This window comes from Xiphophorus couchianus, chromosome 13 (assembly GCF_001444195.1).
Source record: "Xiphophorus couchianus chromosome 13, X_couchianus-1.0, whole genome shotgun sequence".
Lineage (NCBI taxonomy): Eukaryota > Metazoa > Chordata > Actinopteri > Cyprinodontiformes > Poeciliidae > Xiphophorus > Xiphophorus couchianus.
In genome coordinates, this window is record NC_040240.1 from 16,371,145 (window position 1) to 16,396,013 (window position 24,869).

General features: G+C 38.4%; 3 protein-coding genes and 1 non-coding gene across 8 annotated transcripts in view; all 4 read right to left on the reverse strand.

Annotated features, from left to right (window-relative positions):
- Positions 1–193: 193 nt before the first annotated feature.
- rps27.1 (ribosomal protein S27, isoform 1) lies at positions 194–2,471 on the reverse strand. Its single transcript, XM_028036787.1, has 4 exons — positions 2,340–2,471; positions 1,633–1,741; positions 1,427–1,537; positions 194–447 (listed from the first exon to the last, which is right to left on the reverse strand). Exons 1-4 carry the CDS (start codon positions 2,343–2,345, stop codon positions 419–421), a joined length of 255 nt encoding a protein of 84 aa, XP_027892588.1. The 5' UTR covers positions 2,346–2,471; the 3' UTR covers positions 194–418.
- On the reverse strand, positions 609–738 carry LOC114156697 (small nucleolar RNA SNORA35). The gene has a single exon (XR_003598007.1). It is a non-coding gene; the product is annotated as a small nucleolar RNA SNORA35 (small nucleolar RNA).
- Positions 2,472–3,262: 791 nt separating the features above from the next.
- Positions 3,263–9,976, reverse strand: lrrc71 (leucine rich repeat containing 71). Of its 3 annotated transcripts, XM_028036784.1 has the most exons (17): positions 9,803–9,976; positions 9,530–9,580; positions 9,335–9,463; positions 8,912–9,019; positions 7,682–7,757; positions 7,524–7,595; positions 7,303–7,371; positions 7,056–7,215; positions 6,888–6,971; positions 6,676–6,747; positions 5,523–5,624; positions 5,380–5,431; positions 5,220–5,293; positions 5,106–5,132; positions 4,913–5,027; positions 4,578–4,672; positions 3,263–3,428 (listed from the first exon to the last, which is right to left on the reverse strand). In XM_028036784.1, the coding sequence occupies exons 1-17, from the start codon at positions 9,867–9,869 to the stop codon at positions 3,309–3,311; spliced, it is 1,473 nt and encodes a 490-aa protein (XP_027892585.1). In that variant the 5' UTR covers positions 9,870–9,976; the 3' UTR covers positions 3,263–3,308. The 3 variants fall into 3 exon arrangements, with proteins under 3 accessions (XP_027892585.1, XP_027892587.1, XP_027892586.1); XM_028036786.1 differs by lacking the exon at positions 7,524–7,595; XM_028036785.1 differs by lacking the exon at positions 5,106–5,132.
- Positions 9,977–10,872: 896 nt separating this feature from the next.
- Positions 10,873–24,869, reverse strand: part of ash1l (ash1 (absent, small, or homeotic)-like (Drosophila)) — a 37,523-nt gene continuing 23,526 nt past the window's right edge. For 2 of the 3 annotated variants that reach the window (XM_028036829.1, XM_028036828.1), the window contains 15 exons: positions 24,666–24,774; positions 24,087–24,236; positions 23,709–23,776; positions 23,181–23,347; positions 22,900–23,052; positions 21,843–21,897; positions 21,431–21,563; positions 19,918–20,187; positions 19,621–19,707; positions 19,429–19,519; positions 17,901–18,039; positions 17,642–17,814; positions 17,317–17,483; positions 15,615–16,098; positions 10,873–13,167 (listed from right to left, as the gene is read on the reverse strand). In XM_028036829.1, coding sequence (XP_027892630.1) covers positions 13,076–13,167; positions 15,615–16,098; positions 17,317–17,483; positions 17,642–17,814; positions 17,901–18,039; positions 19,429–19,519; positions 19,621–19,707; positions 19,918–20,187; positions 21,431–21,563; positions 21,843–21,897; positions 22,900–23,052; positions 23,181–23,347; positions 23,709–23,776; positions 24,087–24,236; positions 24,666–24,774 — 2,338 coding nt within the window. In that variant the 3' untranslated portion in view covers positions 10,873–13,075. The remainder of the gene's footprint in view (positions 13,168–15,614; positions 16,099–17,316; positions 17,484–17,641; positions 17,815–17,900; positions 18,040–19,428; positions 19,520–19,620; positions 19,708–19,917; positions 20,188–21,430; positions 21,564–21,842; positions 21,898–22,899; positions 23,053–23,180; positions 23,348–23,708; positions 23,777–24,086; positions 24,237–24,665; positions 24,775–24,869) is intronic. The other variant, XM_028036830.1, reaches the window with a different exon arrangement.

Sequence of the window (24,869 nt, forward strand, 5' to 3'; positions counted from 1 at the left end):
TTTGTTAAAAGTGTCATTAATTAACAAATGATAGTAATTGTCAAACATTCATGTTCATTACAGCATCATGTCAGTGTTATGTACATCCCTCCAAGTGTTACAGAAATTAACTTTACCAAATACAGAGCTTTAGTTTACAAGATATGAATCAATAAACTAAGTAGAAATGCAGTAAGAACCACACAGTGATTCCTTGATTTAGCCAAAACAACATTTTATTAAGAGAGACGGGGTTGGAGGGTGGAGTTACAGCAACAACCAATTGGTCAACATGAGCAGTGGAAACGCGACCCCTGTCTTCTTCTTCTTGTTTCAAGTCGGGACCACAGGTCCCGCTGTCGCAATCGTCCCGGAGGCAGGAGACGCTAATATCAACCGGTCCATCCCATCCTCTCCCCACCAGCTTCAGGGAGAACAGTTAGTGCTGCTTCCTCCTGAATGAGCACCCTGCCGGAGGAAACGACACGTTAGCCCATCGCTGACAAAAGAGGAGCCTCACCGAGCAGAAATACTGCCGACTGGGCACGGCTATTGTGTGGCGTAGAGCTGCTGATCAGGATCTGTCCTGGTTTTACTGGAATATTTTTAAGTCTACAAAGGTACATTTGGTTTGTCCTCAGCCTTCGAAAGGGGGAAGCCATGGTTGGAGCTCAACCCTTCTGCAAACTGAGGTTAATCTGGCACTGGAATGAGATTGGAAAACCACGAAGGAGGAAGTCCAGTCACTTAGCAGTGCGGAAAAACTGTGACAAATAATCCTTGGCAAACTCTTCATAGAAAAATGTAAAACTAATTTACTATAACAGACAATGTACCTGAGAACTCAGTCTTTGTTATTTTAAAATATGGGGGTTTTGCAAACAGATGGAAAACCAGAGGACTACATGAGATTTTTAAGCTATGGTGAAGGGTGTCAAATATGGAAAAATATGTATATATGGTCATGTTTTCCAAAGCTTAAACATCTGAGAAATGTTTTAATCAAAGTCCAAGCTTTGCCAAAATGTGCAGAAAAGATTTAAGTTTACAAATAAACACCCTATATGAATGCTACTTTATGCCCTTTTAATGCACTGAACAGTTATTTACTGAGTATTTACACAGGACTAGCACCGTTTCTAACTTATGGACCTCTAGGTACTTAAATCAGCTGCTTCAGAATCTAAACCACTAAAGAGTTTCAACACTTTACTAAATGTGGGTTCTTTAAAGCACAGCCTGTGACCTTTGGTATCGTTTCTAAATCTAAAAAACCCCCCAGCAGCTTCAAAGCTTTGTTTGGTGGTATCTAGTTTAAGAAGTCAACTGCAACATAAATATTTCAATGCCAGCTCAAATCCTGCCCCTTTTAATTAACGTAAAAACAAGAAGTAGTTTGAAATTTGCATATCGCATTTTTAACTGGTGTTTGTGTGCAGATACTGACCCTCTGTGAGACGTGCTTTGCCTCCAGTTGGCTGACACAGGACTGTTGAACAGCCCACACACAGCACAACTGTCTGAGCATGGCTGAACACCGTCGTGATCTTGTAGCATCCTGCAGAAAAAAAAACAAAAAACTCCCGAGTTTTACAAACCTGATTTTAATTGATTTACTTGTATCTACAAAAAGATGTGCAAAGACGCACGTACCTGGACATTTGACATCCATAAAGTAGGAGTTGGGACTCTGGACGAGACGCTTCTTCTTGTGCCTCCTCTTCTCCTCCTCAGGGGATGGGTGCAACAAGTCTTTTGCGAGCTAAATTACAAAGGAGGAAATAAAATAGACGAAATCAGCGACATAACACGAGACAAAAACTTAAAAGCAGGGACTCAAAAATCAAAAGTAGCCTTTGTAAAATTTACGTTATGAGTGACGCAGTGCATATTGACTGAATTATTTGGCCAAAAATGAGGCCGACATACGTCTGGCTCCGCTTTAGCATCGCTGCGTTGGCCCGCTCGGGCCCACATCTTGGCCTACCTACCCTACATTAGATAACACTCTGCGCATTTATTACAAATCAATGTTTACATAACTACAAACGGGCGTTTAGGTAACTCTAAACCTTATTATCGAGGTTAAACAACGACAGTTATCATCCGGTGTCTGTATTCAGCTTCTCCGATAAACTGGCTCCATGTTTGCGGTGTGCGCGCAGCCATCTTGTCTCACAACGCGCTCGAGATGGGTTTGAAAAATGATTAAAAAACAGCATCTTCGACCGGATTAAACCGACTCAAAGTGGCACGAATCGAAGCAGTAATTTCTTCTGAAACTGTTCAGCCCTGTACTATGGCTCTAATAATCGATTTGAAGCATAAATGACGGATTTCATCCGCCTCCTGATACTCACTGGCATGTTGGCGAGTAAATAGCCGCTGCCGAAAAGGAGGAATCACCGGAAGCGAGAGGTTCATATTGGTGCTTCTCCCGTGTACAGCCCGGACGTGACGACATTGTAGCGACATGGAGGCCATATTGGTAAGGTCAAAAACATCTTTTAACAGCTGTTAAATTGTTGTTTACTGAAAATTTTGTAAGTAGAATGACGATTCAGAATAAGTTTTTAGTGGTTATTTAAACTTACCATTCGTTGGATCTAGATATGCAGGTTTTTTTGTTGATTAAAACAAGGATAACATTAAGAGAAGAAAAATTATTTGTGTTGCGTTGTTTTAGTCTTTCCTTTAGATCTCCAGTTACAAGTCCAGTTCATGCAAAAACAATGAAAAATACATTGTTTTCCCTATTTATAAAATAACAGTTAAATTTTATTTACAATAGTACTTGAATGTTTACTCGAATATGAAGTTATTTCAAATTGGATAGAGAATGTGTAAATACTTCCAAGTTTTGGCAAATTTTCTCAGTTAGATTTAGATCTGGACTTTGACTGAGCAGTCTGAATGAATGAGTAGACTTTTATCAGAGACTTCTAATGTAATTCATGCAGTATTCGTACTTGTATTTGAGTTGTGAAAAACCCTATTACTCAAGCTATTGTTTAGATAAATTTAAAATGTGATTGTCATTTTTGTCTGATCGTTTTCTAATTGATTTCTGTACTGATATTATCCCAGAGAATTTGTGTTTTTTCACCTCACTGCAAGGAAAATGTCACTACAGACCATGATAAAGTGACACTACTACTGATGTTCTATTCTACTGATTTTGAATTGTTCTAAATAATTCAAAGTTACTGCTCAAAGGCCTTTCCCAGAATAAAATGTTTAATCTTTCTTCCTCATCTTTTGCGTTGCAAAAAGAAACTCGGAGAAAAGTAGTACTGTAACATTTATTTCTTTATCAGATTTGTTGAGCACTACGTTTCCTTCGCCTCCTCTTCCGTTGGTCCAGAGATCTGTTCGACCAGAGGATCTGCCAGGGCCTTCATTTCTTTTATCTTTATGTAACACTCAGCGTCTGCAGGGAAGAGGTTTCTCTGTGCATGAGAGAAAGACATCAAAATCATAACAAATACACATTCACATAGTCGTGAATGTTGGTTGCTAAAATAAAGATAAGTTGTCAGAATTAAGTAGGACGCTGCAGCTGAAAAATCTGAAACAACAAAAGCAATCCACCGCAATATTAATTCAGAGGAGTATATAGCAATTAAAGTGGATGCGGCACCAAGAGCAGGAAGACTTTTAGACATAAATATGAATTACATTAAAGAAGTTAAGTGACAAAACATTACTGGTTAATACATTTAAAAAATGTAAATACCTAAAACTGAAATATAAAATATTAAGGTAATTAATTAATTAAATTGCTTGGCTTTGCAGTACATACTACCTGGTGGAGTTAAACATATATTTTAGTAAATAATGTCCTAAAATTGCAAATTAAGGTGAAACAAATTAGTCAGTAATTTTACTGAGAAACACTCAAAAAAGGACATAAAGAGTAGATGTTGAACCTCTGTCATTTTGTCTCCTCACCACTTTGTACCTCAATTTTACAACCACAGGATGCAAACTATTTTGGAAAAAGTTTATTTAACTATTGTACTTTGATGAAATATTCACATATCATTAAAAAATAAAATCAAATACAGTTTGATTTACTTGTATGCTATGTAATATTATTCCAATTGACTGGAAGAGCAAAGATAAACAAAAACTAATTTTGTGTACAACTGAAAAAACTGGGCAGAAAGAAACAATCACCCACATTGAAAATAACCAATTTAAAGAAAGTTTTTATTTTCTTTAACACTGTTTTGTAAAATAAACAAAGTGTAGCAGTTGTCAGAACTGTCACCTTGCAGCAAGAAGTGTCTGTGCATGTTCTCGCAGTGCATAGCAGTTTCTCCAGGTACTCCAGCTTCCTCCCACAGTCCAAATATAGCCATGTTAGGTTCGGGGTGTGTGTGTGTGTGTGTGTGTGTGTATGGTTGTATGTCCCCAAGTTGACCAGCTTAAGAGTGTGTTCTGCCTCTTCTCCAAAGACTGCTGCAGATGGGTAGCAGTCTTTGGAGAAATGTTTGGAAATGTTAAATTTCCCATTAAGCTGTGTTTAGTTGTTCTATTGAGATTTATGCACAGGCAAACACAGAGTCAGCCCCTCAAATAGATGTAAAACAAACCTGCAGAACGAGACGCTGCAAGTTTCCTCCCACATCCTCCTGTCTTTCCAGAGATGCCAGGAACAGAGGCAGAGTCTTCTCTGTAATTTTGTTCCCTACATAAACAAATATACATTTGTAAGGCATCACAAATCCTTAGAAAAATAGAAACTCAAAACTTCCTTTTTATATATAAAAATCTAATTTTGCAAATACCGAATTATAAAATACATATTAAACACAGAGTAGGAGCTTTAAAAACTCTATATTAACAAACATTCAGATAATCAGAGTAAAACTGCCCTCTCTGTAAATATTAATAAATATGTTGGGATGTGAACATTTTTGTACCTGACCTGCTAGATTGAGGGAGGTGAGCGTTGTGTTTCCAGGCATGTAGAGCACGCCGTCCCTGCGATGCACAGACAGCACCAGCAGGGGGTTTCCTGTCTCCAGAGCTTCTCCCTGATTCTGAAGACAAAGACGGCAAATTCCACTCAGGTCCATTAGCTAAAGTGTTGCTGTACCGAGATATTGCAACTGCCAAACCTCAATCAGGTTACAACTTGATTTATCCTGAAGGAAAAAGAAACAACGGTGTAGGAGAACAATAACTTGTAAATTGTCAAAATATGTTTAGATGCGGTGAAGTGTTTCAAGCACCTCTAGAGGAGACGACATCTTGTCTTTGCCTCCAGATTTCACATTTCTGCTTAGAGGTCTCTTTCCATCTGAGCCTGGGGAAGATTTGAAAAGACAGCTATGAGAAACCAAACAGTGCAGCTGAGGAACTGGTGAAACGTATCAGTGATGACTTCTTTACCCTTCTTGATTTTGGTATCGGCTGTTTTTTCATCTTTTTTTGCAGCTTTAATCTGATTTATATATTGGCAAAGGATTAGATGATTTTAAATTATGGTGGCTACATGAACATTTGCTTTCAGTCTTATAATATTTATATATTACCCTTTTTTTGCTTGAGCTCTTGGACTCCCCTTTGCTTGAAGCGCTGTGTATGGCAGAAAGATGGCCGCCAACTGTTTGCTCCAGATCCGCCCTGAGAGAAGACTGCAAGAAATGCAAAAAGCAGAGAATCAACACATCAGAGGGCCTCAGGTTGGTTAGAGAACATTAGAGAGCAAACGGCATCATGTAAGTCTGAGGAGTCCAGCGGAAAGGTCAGAGGTGAAGATATGGAGAAGATTAAAGCAAGGCTAGGTGTTGAGATACAATAAATTGATTGCAGCGTTCACAACGCACTGCTTTTGTGTAATATTAGTTAAGCTGTTACATTTCAAGTGCAAGGAAGGGTCATATTCAGAAAACTACAATCTGCATTCAGATGAGGCTTGTTTGTAAGATTAAAAGTGCCTTTTTCAAAATAACTACATCTTAGCAGGTGTTATAAATACTTCCTGTAAAGGCCATACTTCTGTATTAAACCGTTTTTTAATTGGTCTGATGTATTAATCTAATCCTAAATGCAGTATTTTAAAGAAATTAGTCATAATTAACTGAAAACATCATTCTTTGTGGAATTAATAGAGTGCTTTTCACTTATTGAGTTGAGCTAATGAAATACATGATTTTATAATAGTACTGACTGTCCAGTCAAAGTAAATCAGTAAAAATCTGTGACTGACATGAAAATTGATGTTTAAAGATGCTGTGTGTGCAGCCAGGCAAAAAGGAATGAGTAAATATTTCATTTTTAGATGTGCAAAACTGGTGAAAGCTTCAAAATATCTGCAGCTGTAATTGTAGAAAATGTGGCTCAACAAAGTACTGAGTAAAGAGGGTGACTAAAAATGCAGAACACACTTTTCAGATGTTTTTCTGTTGCTCGATCATAAAATGAAAATAAATTAAACTTTGCAGTTGTGATGAAACTTGAGTTAATCAGAGCGGAACAATGTGTGCACTTCAATCGTAAGAAGTATATATTTTAGAAATACAAACGTTTACAACTTTTTGAACAGTACTTCTGATCATAATTAATTCAAATGTTTAAAAATCCTACATTTTTTCCATAAACAGAGAAATAAAAGATTTGATTAGGCTGCTTAAGGTCTTACAAAATGTAGTCATGTGTGTTAATGTAGCTGTCAAAACTTCCAACCTGTATTTTGTGCAGCATCATCTTTCTTCTTTCAACAATCTCCTCATGTTGTAGAGTTAACTCCCCGAGTGTCTAAAAATGGAAATGTTTAGTGCTGGAGGGTTATTAAATCGTGTAATATCTAATCCAGTAAGCCGAATATGATTAAGAACATCTTAACTGCGAGTTAAATGCATTATCTGGCATTTAAAGTCTTTAAGGTAAACAGATACCATAGCCAGATGGGCAGCTCCTGCGTCTCCGATGTTATTGTTGGCCAGCGATAGAATGACTAAAGTATTATTCAGCCTCAGGCCCTGGGAGGGAAAACAAGGTGGAAAACACATCAGCAGCTCTGATGGGAACATCCACAGAGAATGTGGATCAGCTCTAGATTATACCTGCGCAATATGCGTGGCACCTGCATCCCCAACATTGTTGAATGCCAGGTTGAGTGACAGGAGGTTCTTGTTAGCAGATTTACAGGTCGAGAGAGCCAAACCTATCAGACGAGCCCCCTCTTCTCCGATCCGATTATTCCGCAGTGACAAGTGGACGAGGCTTGACCAAAGAGACGTGACGTGAATTTGGACGTATTTATGCAAAAGCACGGGTTGTTAGTGGCTGGATCTTGTGTGTGTAACTCACTTGCTGTCTTCAGTGAGCAGAAGGTGGAAGCTATGCTGTAGAAGCGGATTACCCTCCAGTGTCACAGCTCTATCACAAGGCAGAGTTAACAAGATGGATCAGTAATCCTGCATATTTCAGAGCAAATTGACTTGCAAATCCACAACTATTTCTGACTTGTCTCCTGGGAGCTGCAAATTAAAACAATGTTGCACAGTTTCGGTGTCACCGAATGCTCTCACCTAAGGTTGGAGCCCAGAGACGTGTTTGTGAGGGAGATTACCATTGGATCTGACAGAGCGGCCTGCCAGAAGCTGCAGCACAGTGGACAACGTTACGCTAACAAACAACAAGCAGCCAGCAGGGGCTCGGCTCCCCTCTGTACCTGCTCATTACTCACTGAATACACTGTAGGGTGGTCATGGATGGGAGCATCTTCAGTACGGCTTTGAAGATCTTATAGTTCACCTTCCATCCTGCACATTCAGGATGAATTGGACAATAGTTACTGCAGTCTGCAGAACCCACACTGCAAAAACACAAAATCTCACCAAGTATTCGTCCAGTTTCTCATTACTCTAGAAATAAAGCAAAACTAACTCAAAAGTAATTTCCCTGCATGTTTTAAGTTAAGAATTCTTGAATATTGGTAAAACGTACTAGTTCTGCTGGCAGATTATTTCCCCTATAACAAGAAGTTTTCTTCACGTATGAATGGAAAATGGACAGTCTATAAAAGTGACACACCTCTAAAAACTTGCAGCAGTCATTCCAACAAAAGGTGATTTTTCAACAAATTGACTGGGGTTCAAACTTTTTATTTGTAACAAAAAAAAATCTTCCACTTTTTTTTTTAAATTTAGTTTTAGTTGGTATCTCAGTGTTCTACAATAAACACCGAGACTGACTTTGATAAAAGGTGAAACAGCTTAAAGAGTATGAAAAACATCTTCATCCTTTTCGTTTTAGCCAGTGGTTCTTTCTACTTACAAAATATGCCCTCAGTATATGTGGCTTTGTTGTCTTTGTTTTTTTGACTTTTATAAACAAAAGAAATCACTTCAGTTATGCTACGGTGATGCTTTTAACAGTATTATACATTAGGAGGAGCCTAATGTATAATACTGCATACTATGTTATTAATTCAATAACATAATAAAAGTATGTCCAGTCATTTTAGCTTAAATACTTTTTGCTAATACTACAAATAAGTGAGTTGCAGACAACTTAGAAACTCTGCACCAGGGATGCTTTATGATTACATTGAGGACTGGTGGCATAAAGTTATTTGTATGTCACTTATAGTTTACTGCAAGACAATGTGGTTATATGAGTGTAAGACATGATATATACCTTGAGAGGTCACTCATAGTTGTCTTGGTTTTATATAGTCTATTATATACCATAAGAGTTGGTCACTTAGAGCCACAGTGAATGGAAATAGGGTTTATTGTCAAAGCTTCAGCAAATTACATAAACTTAAATTAAATTAGAAGTCTATTTAAGCATTTTTATCGCCATAATTAATCAGAATACTTAAACAAGAGAAGTAAACTCATGCAATTAGTAAGGGCATGAGTACTTAAAGTAGGTTTATGATCCTGAGGTCCCTTGAATGTTTAATTCTTACCAGAAATCTTAATCTTCCTGGTACAATTGGGGTCATCATTTTCCAGCTCAATGCATAAACATGGAGTACTCCTGAAAGGTAAGGCAGCCGCCTTTAAATCTTCATCTTCTGTAGGGGAAATTATGTTGATCATCAGAAAACAGCAGCTTAAAAATGACATTTCACTACACACGCACACATTCTGCACAATTAGTGTTGTTAGCGATATCTACATTTTGAATTTAGGTTTTTATTGGGCTTACATGGTATAGATCAACGCCAAGTACAGTAGAGCTTGATAATAAAGGGGAAGGAAACTGATGGTTTTAAATAAAAGTTCCCAATAAAACACACGGGCAAAATGTGGAAACGTCTGAGGATTAATAATAACACTTTGGTGTTTTGTCTTCTGTCCAGAACAGAAGCAGCTCAGTACTTTCTTACCTTTAAATGTGACTTCAGACTCAATAGCGGGAGGGACTTGACGTATGACAGGTGGGACTTCCTTCATATTTAGAAGAGAACAAAGCATAGGGAAGTCAACCTCCACATTTCCTGTGCAGTGATAATCATCTGTAGGATGGGGTAATTATTAGTCAGTGACTGAACAACCTTCAAAATGATAACGTCATGGCTTACCAAAGGTCAGCGCTGGTAACGGCTCAGGAGGTTGCTGCTCTTTTTTTGTATCTGTGGAACAACAGAAGGATTTTTGGTCTAGTTTGCAAAAAACGTAATATATTTACACGACTAAAGAGTTAGAGTTGTAATTTACTACCGCAACACGTGATGAAGATATATAGGTCATTTTCTTACAAAGCATACAGATTATTTAAACTAAGAGACAGTTTTAATAGCATAATGTTAGCTTGTCGAGTAATGACTAAATCACTCAGACATTATTTGGCCAACCTGTGACTTTCGGCGGTTCCTCGACCTCTTGGACTACTTTATCCTTTGGCTGTTTTTTTCTGGACATTATTGACTTGTTGAACTGACCCGCACTATCTGTGTAAAACCGTTAAATTTATCTAAAAACCGAGTAAAACTTGGGAGTCGCCTCGTTACCGGGGCAACCAGGCTCTCGGGTCCTATCGCGAGACTTACATTTGCTGAACTTGCGATTTTTCCCTTTATGTTAATTTTTCTCTTAAATTACTTGCGATTTTTAACGAAATGACAATTAGCCTCATGTTGTTTAAGGTCATGTTATTTTAATAATATTGTAATAAATAACTCTATAATATTTAAATTTCACTAAACTACATAGAAATGTTACAGTAGTTAATTTTATATTTTTTGTTCTACAGTATATCACAAAATAAACGTAGCATTTTATAAAATGAATTTGCTTTTAACAATTTTAATGAACTATTTTACAAACATTTTAAATATAATTACTCGTTTACACACTATAGTCATCACATGCATTTATTTATCATATGCTTTTTCAAGTTGATTTAAAATAAATATTTATTTAAAACCTTATTGATGTACTGAATTGTGACATTTCTGGTCTTCAACACTTAATTTGAGCTAGTATTTTGTACACCAGGACATGTTGAGAGAGGACAAGGAGCCAATAAATAAATATATTCTTTCCAGGGTTCCTATGCATTTATCTTGCAACAATCCCTTACTCAAGTATATCCAAGGTTCTCAGTCCTTTACTGACCTTTTTTAAATCGTAAATACAAAACGTCCTCCTTAATTCATGGCAGATATTTTACAGTTGTCGAGGTTTAAATATTCCGCAGATCACTTTTTTTCCCACATCATAGCAATTCAGACGGTTTTTCCAGCCTGCAGAGTCTCATCCTTGTTTCACCTTTTTCTGGTTGAAAACCACAACATCAGACACCAAATGTATTCACAATAATGTAGTGCTTTTTATTAAAAAAAAAAAACCAAACAAACAAAAAAAAAACAAATATAAAACAAAAAAGTAAAAACCAACAGCATTTTTTTCCATGACTTAAGAATCGTAATTACAAACTTTGAACGAGTGGAAGAAGTTTTTTCTCTTTTTTTTGTTGTTGTTTTGACAAACTGTACACATCACAAAATGTCCGTCAGTCTGCCATTTACAATGCTTGCATCTTATTTTGTGATTGTCTAAAAATAACTAAACGGATCACACAAAACGCATAAATACAAGTACAAGCATCATACAATGACCGCTATCACAAAACGGAACCGTTTTCCTATTTGAAAGAAAAACAAAAAATATATTTATATATATTTATATATATTTATAATAGCATGATATCGTTTCTGACAGCGTTTCTTTTTGTTTTCCTGTCAGTGTTTAAAAATATCTTAACATTTTTATGTTGGTTTGTTTTTTTAGTGTTCAACACTTTGCAGCAAAAAAACAAGGAGAAGATTCCTCCTTAAAAAAGTTATATTATTAACAAAATTCAGTGACGAAAGGTGTCGTTGCAGAGTCACTGTCACATCCCAACGCCTTCTGACATTCTTGCTCATGCACTTTACAGGTGGACTTAATTTATAGGCAAAAAAAAAAAAAAACAACTCAGCTTAAATTTCATGTCATCAGGACTGTTATGGTGAGAATTTCTGGACATTACAAAAAAACATATTCCTCAGAGCTTAAGTGTCATTATAGTAATACATACTGAAGAAATTATAATAATAATATAATAATAACAATAATAATAATAATACATTTAGGGCTGAGTCCTGTACAGTACAATAATAAACGAAATCCATTTTCAAGATATTGCTTTTGGAGACACTTCTTAATGTAAAGAGTGTATATTTACACAACTTGGCACTGTACAGCTTCCTGTTCTCTTCCTCCTTCCTGTTCTCATCATTTCTTTCAGCTTGCCGCACCGGGACATTGCAGGGAAAAAGGAAATCACATCAAATACGTCGTCTTTTTTTTTTTTTTTTAAACAAACATTCTCCATGGCAATCAGTCCAAAGACAAAAAAAAAAAAAAAAGTTGCAAGTCATTCCTTGCTCCAAATATACAGTATCCACTGCCCCGCCCATCTCACAGAATATAAGAAAATATGACCATCACGATACATTTCATGTTAAGTATTGTTTTCTTAAAACTGTTAATTGCCATCGAGCCCTTAATTTTTTTTTTTTCACGTTTTCTTTTTGAAAAGGTATAATTTCACAAAATCTGGCAGACACACACTCTTGCACACAAGGCAGTGGGAGACGGTGGCGGCTGTGTAAGGCGTTAGTTAAAGCCGGCGCCCTCCCTCCTCCCGTCGCTGCCCGATTTAAGCTGGTGAATCGTTTTGCTTCTTAAAAAATAAAAGGAACAGGGGACGCGGCGAAGCTGACTGCCTCACGGCTGAGTTAAAAATAACAAGACACTTTGACATAAGCGAAAACTCAATTCTAAAGCCACGCCACAGGTCTCTTCTGCTTCTAAATGAGCTACTTTGAGGAAAAAATTAAAACAGGAAAAGAAAAATCTATGTTTTTAAACTTGCTTTTGTCAGGCTGCAGACAATACTGTGAGAGTGCTAGTGTATTTTCATGGCGGATACATTACACAGGGCTTCACAATATCCAAGGTACCAAAAGTGCAGTTTTCCACCCTTGTTCTCTCTTTCTAAAGCGCAGCATCAGAGCACACCACTCAACTTTACATTTTCTCCTATAAGCCAGTTTTCTCTCTCATCTTTTACATTTTCATCATTGCAGCGAGATCTCATGACGAAGAACAATAATTCAGGATTCGCGCGGAAATTAATGAAAAAAACGCTTCCTGTCCCTCTGTCTGCCCCTGTTCAGTACCAACCGTTTTGTTTTCCAATGCTGGCAAGCAATAGCCATCAACCCATGATTTCTAATGTTCGATGCATTTAAGTGCATGGGTTGTTTTTCCTATGTTCAATAAAATAAAATAAAAAGTTTTGCATGATATACTTAAATAAGAAGACCGGGCCGGTTCTCCACTTTAAGATGGAACTTCCTTCAAGTCAGAACTTCTGCACCTCTTCCACCGTCTCAGAGCTGAGGTCACTGTCTTGGAAGAGGTCAACTCTGAAGATGCAACGCCGCTGGATGCTTTGTGATCCATAAAGGTAGGATAGGCAACAATGCTCAATTTCCCTTCTTTGCCGTCTCTTCGCTACCTGGCTTCTTTTCACAGCAGCGAAAGGTGGCGTGCGTTTAACAGGCACGTCAAAATTGTTACTTTCTGATGACAAAATCTGCAAATCCGAGCGTCCTTCGCCGTAACCGCCGTCCTGCTCCTTCCTCGAGGAGATAGGTGACATCAATAGCTAGAGGGGAGGAGAAAGAAGAAAATTTAGGAGCTTTTTAGAAAAAAAAATTTAAATTAAAGAAGTGCTCATATTCTGTTGTAATTGGGGAAGTAATTGACGTACCTATGATTTACATCCTCCTTTACTAACCAGACTTGGTTCAAATCTACTTTACAGTTAGTTATTGTCATAATTTAGCCTTTAGGCCTTTTTACATAAGACTTCGACAATGCAGCTAAAAACCACAGTAAATTGGCTCAGTTTTTCATAAAATAACCTGGCAACAAATTACATCAACTTTTGAAACATAAACAAATAATCAAAGATATGGGCAATGTCCAAAGTGGCATGTTTGGCAAGTAACATCACTCTGACCCAGTGATGGCATAGTTACTTTGAAAAAGTAACTTTAATCGGATTACTGATTACTCCTTGAACAAGTAACTCAGTTAGATTACCGACTACTTGATTTGGAAAGTAACTAAGTTACATTAAAAGTAACTTTTTTAGTTACTTTCAGCAGCTGCTAACAACAACGCTGTGAAAATTACATTGATCTTTGCCAATACGTAATTGTAAGCTATTTTATAATAGTAATATCAACAATGTGTCACTTATAAGTTTGAACTAAAGGGGAGAATTTTTAATGGTTTCAGTACAAAAGAAAAAACTTTAGTAATTTGTGCATGTTTTTGTGTAGTCCACTATTGTCTGGAAAACTCTAAGAAGGATTTTAACCCCCCCAGCCTCCAGGTTGTGGGTTACAGCCCTGCGTTTGGTGTCAGCGCATAGCGCTCCTCCTGCGGCTCCACAATCAGATAGCTGCTGCACAGATTTGTGACACTTATCTTAATATTAATAATTGTAATGGCGTTTAGTTGCACAACTTTACGGACTCGTTCATTTGTGGCTGTTTTTACGTTTATTGCGCTGTTCATATTAGTGTCGATGTTTCCAATGTTCTGGATAGCTCGGCGTAATTCACAGGTAATATATTAACTTGACATTAACAAAGACACAGCGGGACGGATCATCTGGGAAATGATGGGCAGGGAGAGCCTGACTAAAACTAACTGGAGGCCAGACACATTCTGGGGTTTATGTCTGCTTATTTCCAAGCCCAAATGAGCAACTTCACGTTCAAAAACGAGCCTAAAAAGCGCAACCCGCGACTCATTAAATTTGCTAGCAACTTTAAAAAAAAGAAAAAGCCCACATCCACTTATAATAATTGAACTTGGCGACAGAAACTCAAAGTAGTTTCTGTTTTTCTACCAACAAAATGCGCATCTCCCTCTTCCCTCCATTGTTTACATTTCTGTCGCTGCCGATACTGTCGCATAAAAACGGTGATCACTCGACAAGACGCGTAGAGGAAATAAAATTAAATTCCAAAAGAAAATAGTAATGCACAGTAACGCAAAAATGATTTCGGTAACTGTAGTCTGACTACCGGATATGAAATAGCAACGCGTTAGATTACTCGTTACTGAAAAAAGTGGTCCGATGTCAGTAACGCGTTACTGACATCACTGCTCTGAACATACCATATCCACAGTGAAACATGGTGCTGGAGGCATCATGCTGTGGGAATTGGGTTTTTTTTGTTTAGCAGAAGAAGGGAGTTTGGATACAGTAAATGGGAGAAAAATAAAGGGCAAGAAAACCTGGCTTAAGTTCACATTTCAGAAACACAACAACTCTTAACGTTCAGCCGAAGCTACACCGAAATCTTTAAGATCAAATCATATTTATGTGTTAGGGAGACGTACAGATCAAAATGCAATGGAGAAAATTAATGTCTCTCTAAAATCTCACTGAGCTTCAGCTTTTCTTTTTTTTTCCAAATGAGAATGTGCAAACATTTCAGACTGTGCAAAGCTGATCGACTTCCAGCTGGAAACACAGGGAAAGGTGATCAAACAACATCGATGAACGACGAAGCTGCTGGGGATTAATTTTTGCTTCAAAAAACAATCTGATAAGACGCTGGAAAAGACTACTGTGTGCAAGTTGTGCAAGAAAGAGAAAGTGTATCACTGAAGCTACTCAAACCTAAAATAGCATCTCAATGTAAAACATGAAGCAGCCAACACAGACGTCCCCAACGCTAATGTCAGTATCTGCAGTTCACATTTCTATAGAAGGATTTGTTCTTTAAATGAGTGATCAGGTGTTCATGAAACACCTGGGAAAACTGAATAGGTATAATAGCACTTTACACTAATCCAATGGTTGAATAACATCAATAACATTAAAAACAATAAATATATTTGTTGTTGAGCTCATGTGTGTATTTATTAAATAAATTATCAACAAATAGGAACTGAAAATGTTGGTTAAATTCTCTTAAAGTATGAGAAACGTGAAGGAGAATCAAAGAATGCATCTGAAGATGTGTAGAAGTAATTTCTCATCAGTGCGTGTGAATGCATGAGCTAGCAGCCATGTATCTGTTGACCTACCCCCCTGCTTTGCTCCCGGTCCCTCACCGTTCTTGCTGGGCGCTCTGTGCAGCAGGTCCAGTAGAATCTTGTTGAGCCGTTCCCTTTGAGCCTCCCTCCGGCTCAGCGCCGGGTGGTGGAGAGGCGAGGAGGCCGAAGACAAAGGGAGTTCGAGCATCTCCCCTATCCGGTCTTCAGAACTCTCCCCGATCTCTTTCCGCACCCCGGCCTCCAGCCCTTCCTCCTCCTCCTCCTCGTCTTCCTCCTCACCTCCTGGTCTCGCCCTTTCCTTTTGTCTTGGTTTGGCTGGAATGTGTTCAGGTTCCTCCGGCACCATGTCCACGTCGTCCTCTACCGACCGTCCATCCTCCGCCCTGTGGGGGAAGTCGTCGCCGCGGTCGCAGGAGGAGCCGTCGTCCTCGCAGCCAGCCGCTTCTTTGGTTCGTTCGCTTTTCCAGGCAGAGCGGCCTCCGTTCCTCTTATAGTTGTCAGGAACATAATGAGGCTGGAGGCACGTAAACATCAAAACAATATTCACACAGATAAGTCTCACTTTTAGATTTAGATGGATAAGATCTAAGTGTTCGTACACTTTTCCCACAGCAAAATTCAAGCACTTTTCAAGCAGTAAATTTTTCCAGCACCCAACTATGGAGATAAAAACAATACAAATGAACTAAAAAATTACCATTTTAATACACTATTATATACCTTATTACTGTTATTAATAATGTTTTTGTAATAGTATTCTACATTCTACAGCATGGACAAAGTAAACTAAAATATAGCAACATTTTATGTTTTAAATTTTTTTCTCACACATACTTTACACTTCACTGTCCTGATTACAAAATACTAATTAAACAACAACAAAAAATTCACCAATTTTAATAATTTTTGTTAAAGCATAAAATATGAGATGATCAATAAGTCATTGACTCATTAGGAATAATAAATATTCTTTTCATTGAAACAATCCAAGCAAATCCATGACCTTCCTGCTCAAATTGGACACTTAAACACAATACACAAAGAAAATCAAGAGAAAAAATATGCTCTCTCAACGTTTTCTCCCATTTAGCAAATCTAAATTATTTTTGGCAATTCTAACTGACCTAAAACAAGAGAAGTTTAGTTTGATTTAACTTCAGACAGTGAGAAAAAAATGTGCATATAAAAATATCTGGATTCAACTGTAAATAAAGTTTTCCAAATTTAGGCTTTTCATCAAACGTTAGATTGCATTTTATTACCAAAATTTGCAGTTTGAAAATGAAGCACTTTCAAGGATTTCACCTGAAAAACAAGCACTTTCCGAAGCTTGAAAACACCAAACAGAAGTATTTTCAAGGACTTCAAGCACTCGTACAAACCGTAACTAATAGACCAATTTAAATTTCCTGACAAAGACGCTAAGTCCATACAATTACGTAACAAATTACACCGTCTTTGTAACAGAAAGCTCCTGCTTATTACCGTATTTAAATTGCCTCTAGCTTTGCATCCTCCCTGGACAAGCAAACAGCAATGAAATGTGTATCTCACTGTGGTTTCCCCTCAGGTTGCAATAAAAACAATGTGGTTTGCCTCATTTGTTTCTGGTTAGCCCAAACACTAAGCGAGGCGTTTGCTGCAGGCCACATAAATAATGAGAGTACTTTGTCACTGTTTTTAAAACAGAAGCAGATCCCAGAAAAAACAGCACCAAACATCTGAGTCTCACCGAGAAGTCTCTTTTGGGCGCGAGCCGCTTGGGGAAGTGGTTGAAGGCGTACGGCTTGGTGCAGACGGGGTAGCGGTTCCGATGGATCTTGTAGAACAGGTGGGCTGATTTGTCCAGGCGATAATCGCAGATGTACACATCTTGCTCCTTCACGCCTTTTGGCCTGCCTGTGGGAGAAATGAGCTTTGTGTTAGTGTATAATTTCTATGTTTAGGGGAAAGTCTAACCCCAGCTCGATCCTGCTTCCTAATGACACATTTAGAAATAGAAAAAACATGCACTTATCTTTGTAGTTTAGTCATCTAAATTTGGGTTTTCCCTTTACCTTTGCAGTAGGTGTAAAGATCGAGGACACAGCATGTCGCCACCACCGCCTCCAGGGGGATGATCTCGTACAGCGGCATGCGGAACAATTCGTTCTGGTAGAAACGCCGCGACGGGGAATGGTGCGTCTCATGTGGACGGAAGTAGTGATGACCAAAAGCAAAGCGCTCGCCCCTTCAGAGTTTGCGTGGATCAACAGAGCAATACAATTAGTTTAATGTATTTCACAGAACATCGCTTCATTACGAATGTGAACTTACTTTTCGTTCTTCCACAGTTTCTCGATCCGGAAGATGTCGAGTTTCTCACGGTTGATGTGGGACAGAAGACGGTAAGACTGCCGGACGGGTTGGCCTTCAGGACTGCGCCGGCTGTCTCTCATCAGGTACACACAGTCACCTGCTCACAACAAACGCATCACATTACAAACAAAAGGCCTGGCACTGTCAGTTTTCAGGCTCAAGTTTTTTTTTTTTTGCTGACATTGAATTATTTTCGTGGTTGTTCATACTGCCAAGTAAACACAACCACAATGAGATTTCTGTGTGAACGGTTTACGTCCCCAAAGCGACCCGAATGCACAGAAGAATGCTGACGTCACACAGCAGCGCATTGTTTACAGAAGCTCTAATGGATGGAGACGTTTAAGTCGTCACAGGATCATAACAACAAGAAGGAAGCTAATAGTAAAAAATAGCACAACAAATAGCAATGACCTTTTGTGGAGTATTGACTACAGTTTCTGTATGTAAGTCTGGTATGTGTAGTCAGAGCCAGCAGTGATGGGATTGCGATGTGATGCGCTTCACTTCTTTCATAATTATAAATCTCAGCCATTGTTTGCATCCAGATTTACAGTGTCTGGCTTTTCCTGATGCAGAATTATGACAAAGTCTCACATCAATGACATAAAAGCAGGACAAAATGCAAAAGGACTCACTATGCTATGGCCCAAATGCCAACCAAACACAACATACAGGAATATTGGAATGATAAGAATTAGTAAAAAGAGCGGGTTCATCTTTCAGGAAGTGTCTGTTTGCTATATAATTTCCTTATGGTGATGTAAATAAAAGTAACATCTTTTCAAAATAGCACCCCTTTGTTCCCTCTCTGTGTTGTTTTTGTTTTGTTGTTGTAAATGGAAATGGTAAAGAGAAAGAATTATGTAATTGATCACAGACTGGAACTGTGACCTTGAGGTGGAATCAAGCTTTTGAATGTTTTGAAAATAAAGAATTAGAAAAAAAATAAATAAACGTATCCAATTATTCTTAAATAATCGGATACATATCTGAATAAGTTCCACACATAGAAGAGGCACAAATTGGATTTTATGGGGGTGAAAAGATCGGAATCGGACCATTCAGACTACCATGAAAAAGTTAGATAAGGGCGCAAAAAAAAAGGAAATAAAGAGCAGATTTTGTTACATTTACCGGTAATTAAGATGTGTGAATGTAGCCTAATTAAGGACATAAATGTGCATCTCTGTTTGAAGACTTCTGCAGCCTCACTGAGAAATGGTGCATTCAAGGTGATGTTGGCTATTAGAGTTCTACCACAATAAAACCAGCACTTGAAACATTAAATTGGGGTCAAAAGTAAGTCTCATAAAAGCCACATTTTTACATTTGCTGCTTCATGAAAGCTTGGGAAAATGCTTCATAACTTAGCCCTGGTTTAAACTTCAAATACAACATGTGTAAAATGTTTTAAACATATGATTTACAGAGATGAGTCATAAGCAAAATTAGCTCTGGATTGCTAGTTCTTCTGTTTCCATACCTTGGTGTAACAGCAGGTCATCTCTAAGGAGACATATGTAGTAGATGGAGCCAGCCTGAGCATAGCTGGGCTGGGGGATCATGGGAACTTCCTGTTGTCACAACAACACATGCAGCATGAGAAGGAAGCAATAAAACCGGCACAAAAAACGGAGATATCAAATAAATAAATCCGTAAAAGAGAGAGACGTACCCTGTCTACAGGTCGAGGGTCACACTGCTCACACAGGTAGTGCTCCACTTCGGTCTCCAGACGCATGCAGTCACAATGCTGCCACACCTGTCATTACAAGAAAACAAAACAAATAAACAAACAGTCTGAAGCATCTTAGCGGCCAGCGGCTGCTGTTTCAAACAATCACATAATTACTAAGAATTATTTTTAATTTCGAAATCAAAAAGCGTTATTCACAATAGAGAAAAATCGAGACTAAAACATCTCAACTTTCTCTTAATGGAGCACTTTTCCAGCTGCTTTTCATTTACTAACCATGCACTTTTCACATTGGATCATCACTCCTTCATCTTTGTACATCCCGCAGATGCAACGGATGACGTCGTCGTCCTTGTCATGCGACCCCGACCCCCCTCCGTGGTGGTGAACGTGGTCGCGCTCCAGCGAGTCCGAGCTGTCGGCCTCGCTGGCGGTCTCGCCCACGATCTCGTCGATCTGGACGGCGGCTTCATTCCGGGCGCTGTAGTAAGCTTTCCTCAGCCGGCACACGTCCCGGCCCACCGAGGACTTCCTGCCGTAATATTTCTTCAGAGAGAAAAAAGCCCGGTGCTTTCCATATTAATAAAAGGAAATGTAATTATAAGAAACAACAACAAAAAAACACAAATATATTGGCTCCAACAGCTATGTAGGGAAGAGGATTGGGGTCAGAGGAAGAAAAAAAAAACCCACCAGACTTTAGTCTCAGAATTCTGACTTTTTATTCTGTGAATCAGAATTGTTTAAATTGTTTATCATCAGGCAAATCTAGTATTAAGATCCAAATCTACCAAATTAATTTGGGACAGGCTTCCATCAGTGTGGATAAAGTCCAGGTTTACAAATCCTTTATCAAAGGACTGTTACCAAACAGTTATGTGATTATGTTCATATACTAACAACATAATTGACATACACCTAAGAATATTTAGTTATTTATTTGGATTTTGAGTTCGACACAGAATTTAAATTCTGAGAAAAAACCCCTGAATTTTAATAATTTTTTTTGTTGGTCCTAATCCTCTTTCATTCAGACCTTAGTAAAGGCTTTCATTTCTTTTGCTTCCAGATCCGTCATGAATGATTTGCAGGACTAAGAGAACAGAAATCGACAAATCTATTCAAAACTATGTGAATTTTCAGCTAAAGACCCAAAAGTTCCCCTCAGCACAAAGTGTAAAAAAAATTCACTCCACAAAAAAAAAAAAACCCTCGATGAGAAGAGGTGATCCTAATTTATACACCCACTTCAAACTCCTGTGACTCAAAGACTAATCGACCGCAAGAGCTTTTAAGTGGCCCTTATTTAAACAGTTCAGCTATAGAGAAGGAAATCAAAGGGGCCTGCAGATTGGGCTTGAATATCAGAAAGCAAGAGCTAAAAATCCAGTTCAAGTGCTGTGTGAATGAGAAAGGCAGGAAATAAAATAAACTATTGGCTGATTACAAAAGGCTAAGTGGAGCTGAACAATCATTTTGATTTCTAATCCAGCGAGATCGGATTGAATAAGCTGTGCCCGATGAAGACTAAATGCACACACAGGCGCCTTATCCTTCATTTCATAGCAAAATATTTAACTTGATGCTGAAACTGACTAAAAACTGAGATTTTTTAAATTAAGCCTTACAGACTTATTTGTACAAACTTGGTTTTAAGTCAAGAACAATGCAACAAACACTTTACATATAATAAAAACTGTGCAGCCTAGTGTGATTATTTTTTCCACAACAGCATTTAAGACTGAAATGGAAAAAGCCGAGACTCGGTAATGGAGGCAAACCAGCTTACCTCAGCGTTGCGAAACACTTTGAGCATGTCTGTGTCGAACGCTTCCACCGTCTTATAATGGCCGGTGAGGATTTGCTTCTCGATGGTGCTCAGGTCCAGAGGGTCGGACACCTTCTCATAGTACTGGCTGTTCCTGTTGGCACACAAACACAAAGGCATTAGTCTCCAGTTAAAAGTCCTTGCCTCTGATTACAACAAAACAAGCATATGAATCCGTGCTGGCACTCACTGAGCCGCTAGAGCAGCTTTAGTACAAGTGCTGTTTCTGTTTTGACACCAGCTGATAGCCATCAATACTGGACACACACGCTTTCACGGCTCAAATGCGTGGCGAAAGATAAAACTGTTACACTGTGTGGGTGCTGTACACAAACACAGAAGTGACAATGCTGATAGAAAAACAGAGTTTTACCTCTTCCTGGATGGCAGGTTCACCAGCGGAGCAGCAAGGATTTGTCCCGATGAGTCTGAAATGACAAGGAAATAATTTTATTAACTGCTTAATTTGAACCATTACGGGATAAAAGATGAAAACATTTCTCCAACATTTGTGCAGACACTGACGTGGATTTTTCATAACTAAAACAATTCAAGACATTTAAGGTGACAAATTTGATAAAAGAACAAGTTGTCTTTATCTTCCCAAACTGGCAAACTCATTTCCCCCTCTAAAGGGAGTCCATTAGCTCGTATGCAAGCTGTGCGACAGCAGAGTGCTTCTAAAGTTTAGAGGCACCACAAACTCACAGTAGTGTCCAAGAGATCAACAGTGTTATTTATGAGGAATTAGAAAAGGTCAACATAGTTGGACTACATATCTACATGCTGGACTACATATCTTAACTTTACCGGGTTAATTGTTACCAACTAGCTGATTGCCCCATTACTTCTCTCTTTTGCAGCTAATAGCCATAGCAAATAGGAGAACAACACACGTACCACACATTTTATACTTCATAAACTGCCCTGTTGACTCTGATCAGCAAAGAAAATATGATCCAAAAATCCATAGAAGCACACATGTTTAACAGGACTGCTGCACATCTGGAAAGTTTACATAGATTGGATTCTTGTTTACACTGTTAAGAAACCGGCAAAGATTTATTCTACTAAATTAATGGCTAATACTTCCATCAAGAACATGAACACTTCCAGCAGGAAGTGCTACCCAAAATGCTTAATTAAGACAATAAAAATAGTCCTACTAGTTTTTGATTTTGTTATTCTGCTCGTCATTAAACAAAAACAAACCAAAGTCTTAATTTCCCCTCAATGTCAAAAACAGAGTCAGTAATGAGCTTCAAACGTTTGTATCATGACAAACTCAAGTTTGAGGTCAACATCTCATATTTGAGTTAAATTAGTGTTTATTAGGTAGATAATTTGGTACAATATGCCAGTGGTCTGTATGTTATGAGTGTGAAGTTGGTGAAAAAGCAAAATAAATTATGGCGTTTCCCTCCACTGACCTTTGTAGCTGGTGATCATGTCACAGATCTCTTTGAAGATGTGCGCCAGACGCGCGGTGCGCGTCACTTCTGTGTTTTCTTCAGCGGCAGCGAGTCTCCGAGTCCGAACCGACCGCGACGTCTGCAGAGCTGAGAACTGGGTCAGGAACACATCTAGAAAAAGAACAGATGCGTGTTAGAAACAGTTCAGGTTAGGCAGCAGGAAAATAAAATCAATACCAATCTTTAGTGTTTGTTTGGATTGTTACTTTCACTCCAGAACTCTCTGCCTGTTAACTAACCTGACTTGATGTTGCCATCGTCTCGGATAACACCTCCCCAGCGAGCGTACATCGAGATGCTGCTGGGATCCCGCTCTCTTTCTCCCTCTCTCTTCTGAAGCTCTTGTTTCTCTCTCATCTTCTCCCAGTTTCGCAGGAGAAACACGCTGTGCTTCAGCACAAAGTTTCTGATCATGGCAGGAGAGAAGAAGATAGTGAGTATAAAAGTTCAGCTTTTAACTAATTGTAGCTCTACAGGGTGCTAATGTACGACAGGCATCATTGCTGCTGCAGTAACACGTAACTGATAATGATTTTATCTAATCAAGTATCAAATGATACTTTTTAGAAACTGATCTGCTTAATAAGGAAGTAATAACAGAGAAAGTACTAGCCATAGTAAAATCCCCTTTAATGCAAGTGGAGATCATTTGTAAAATGCAGATTAAGATATACATCTCTATTACAATAAAAGCTGAATACAAAAGTCTACTAATATAACATACAGTAGTCACAGAATTTGAAACTAGACTTTAAGGAAACTCTTACCTCTCTCTGTTAGACATGGGCTTCATGAGATGTGGATAAAACTTGTTGCTGTCACTGGACTCTTCCTCCTGAAGTTAAAGAAAACCAAATTTAAGACCATATCTTAAACACAACCAATTAAGTAAGAAGAAAACCCTTTTCGGGCATTCTGTGATACTTTCTAGAAACATTGTGAGCTACACAGATCATTTGTAAGCCACGAAGACGAAATTTTGCATCTAGTAAGACATTTCTAAATGTAGAAGTGTTCAAGATCACAGTTTCCCCCCAAATCCTAACTTAGATGAAAAGATGTCAACAGGTAGCACTGAAAATAAGCTATCCAAAAAATTCTTAGATGAATTTTTCTTTAACAAAAGCATTACTTGGACCACTCACTCTCTTTTTGAGTTGGTGTTTTGACTTCCTCTTTTCCTTGAGTCGGCCCAGTCTCCTAGCGCCTCCTGTTTTTCCCGGGAGGCCGTTGATGCGCTGGCTCTTCCCTCCGATGATGCCCCGGCAGCTCTCCGAGCCGCACTTGCAGACTTGCTGCAGAGAAAAGAGGAGAAACAAAGTGGGAAGAAAATTATAATTACTATTTAGTCCAGGTAAGTTTGTTCTGCTAAGGAGGAAGGAGCAGAAAAATATCTTTTTAAAACTAGAAAGGAAATTTGAAGACAAGCAAATGCACCTACTGACCAGACATAAGTAACTCGTTGCTATGTATTTCTTTTTTGCTTTTCTATTGGAAGGGTAAACCAAGTTTAATCTCAGATTACGTAAATAAATAAACACTACTTAGCTTATCTCAGTTTTCTGAGCTAAACTTAAACTTGAATCTGTTTTGTATGACCTGCTTCCCTTGTCACTATTAATAATTTACAAACTCGTGGGATGAGATGAGAATTACAGACAAAAAAAAAAAAAAAAAAGAATCACACGTGTGTAAAGAGGTGAAAAAGTTAGCCAATGTTTCACCTGTTCCTCGGTGTTGAAGGAATGGAAGTTGTAGTCGTAGGTGAGTTCAGTGCCGCTGTGGATGTCCTTCAGAGCAAAGAGACCGATTCTGTAAACCCCGTTCACCGACCTGAAAAACAAGACAAAGTGGTTTCTTACATAAATGCATAAAAACCTGCAAATTTGCCTTTTTTGAAACATTATAAAAATGTATTTGAAAGATGT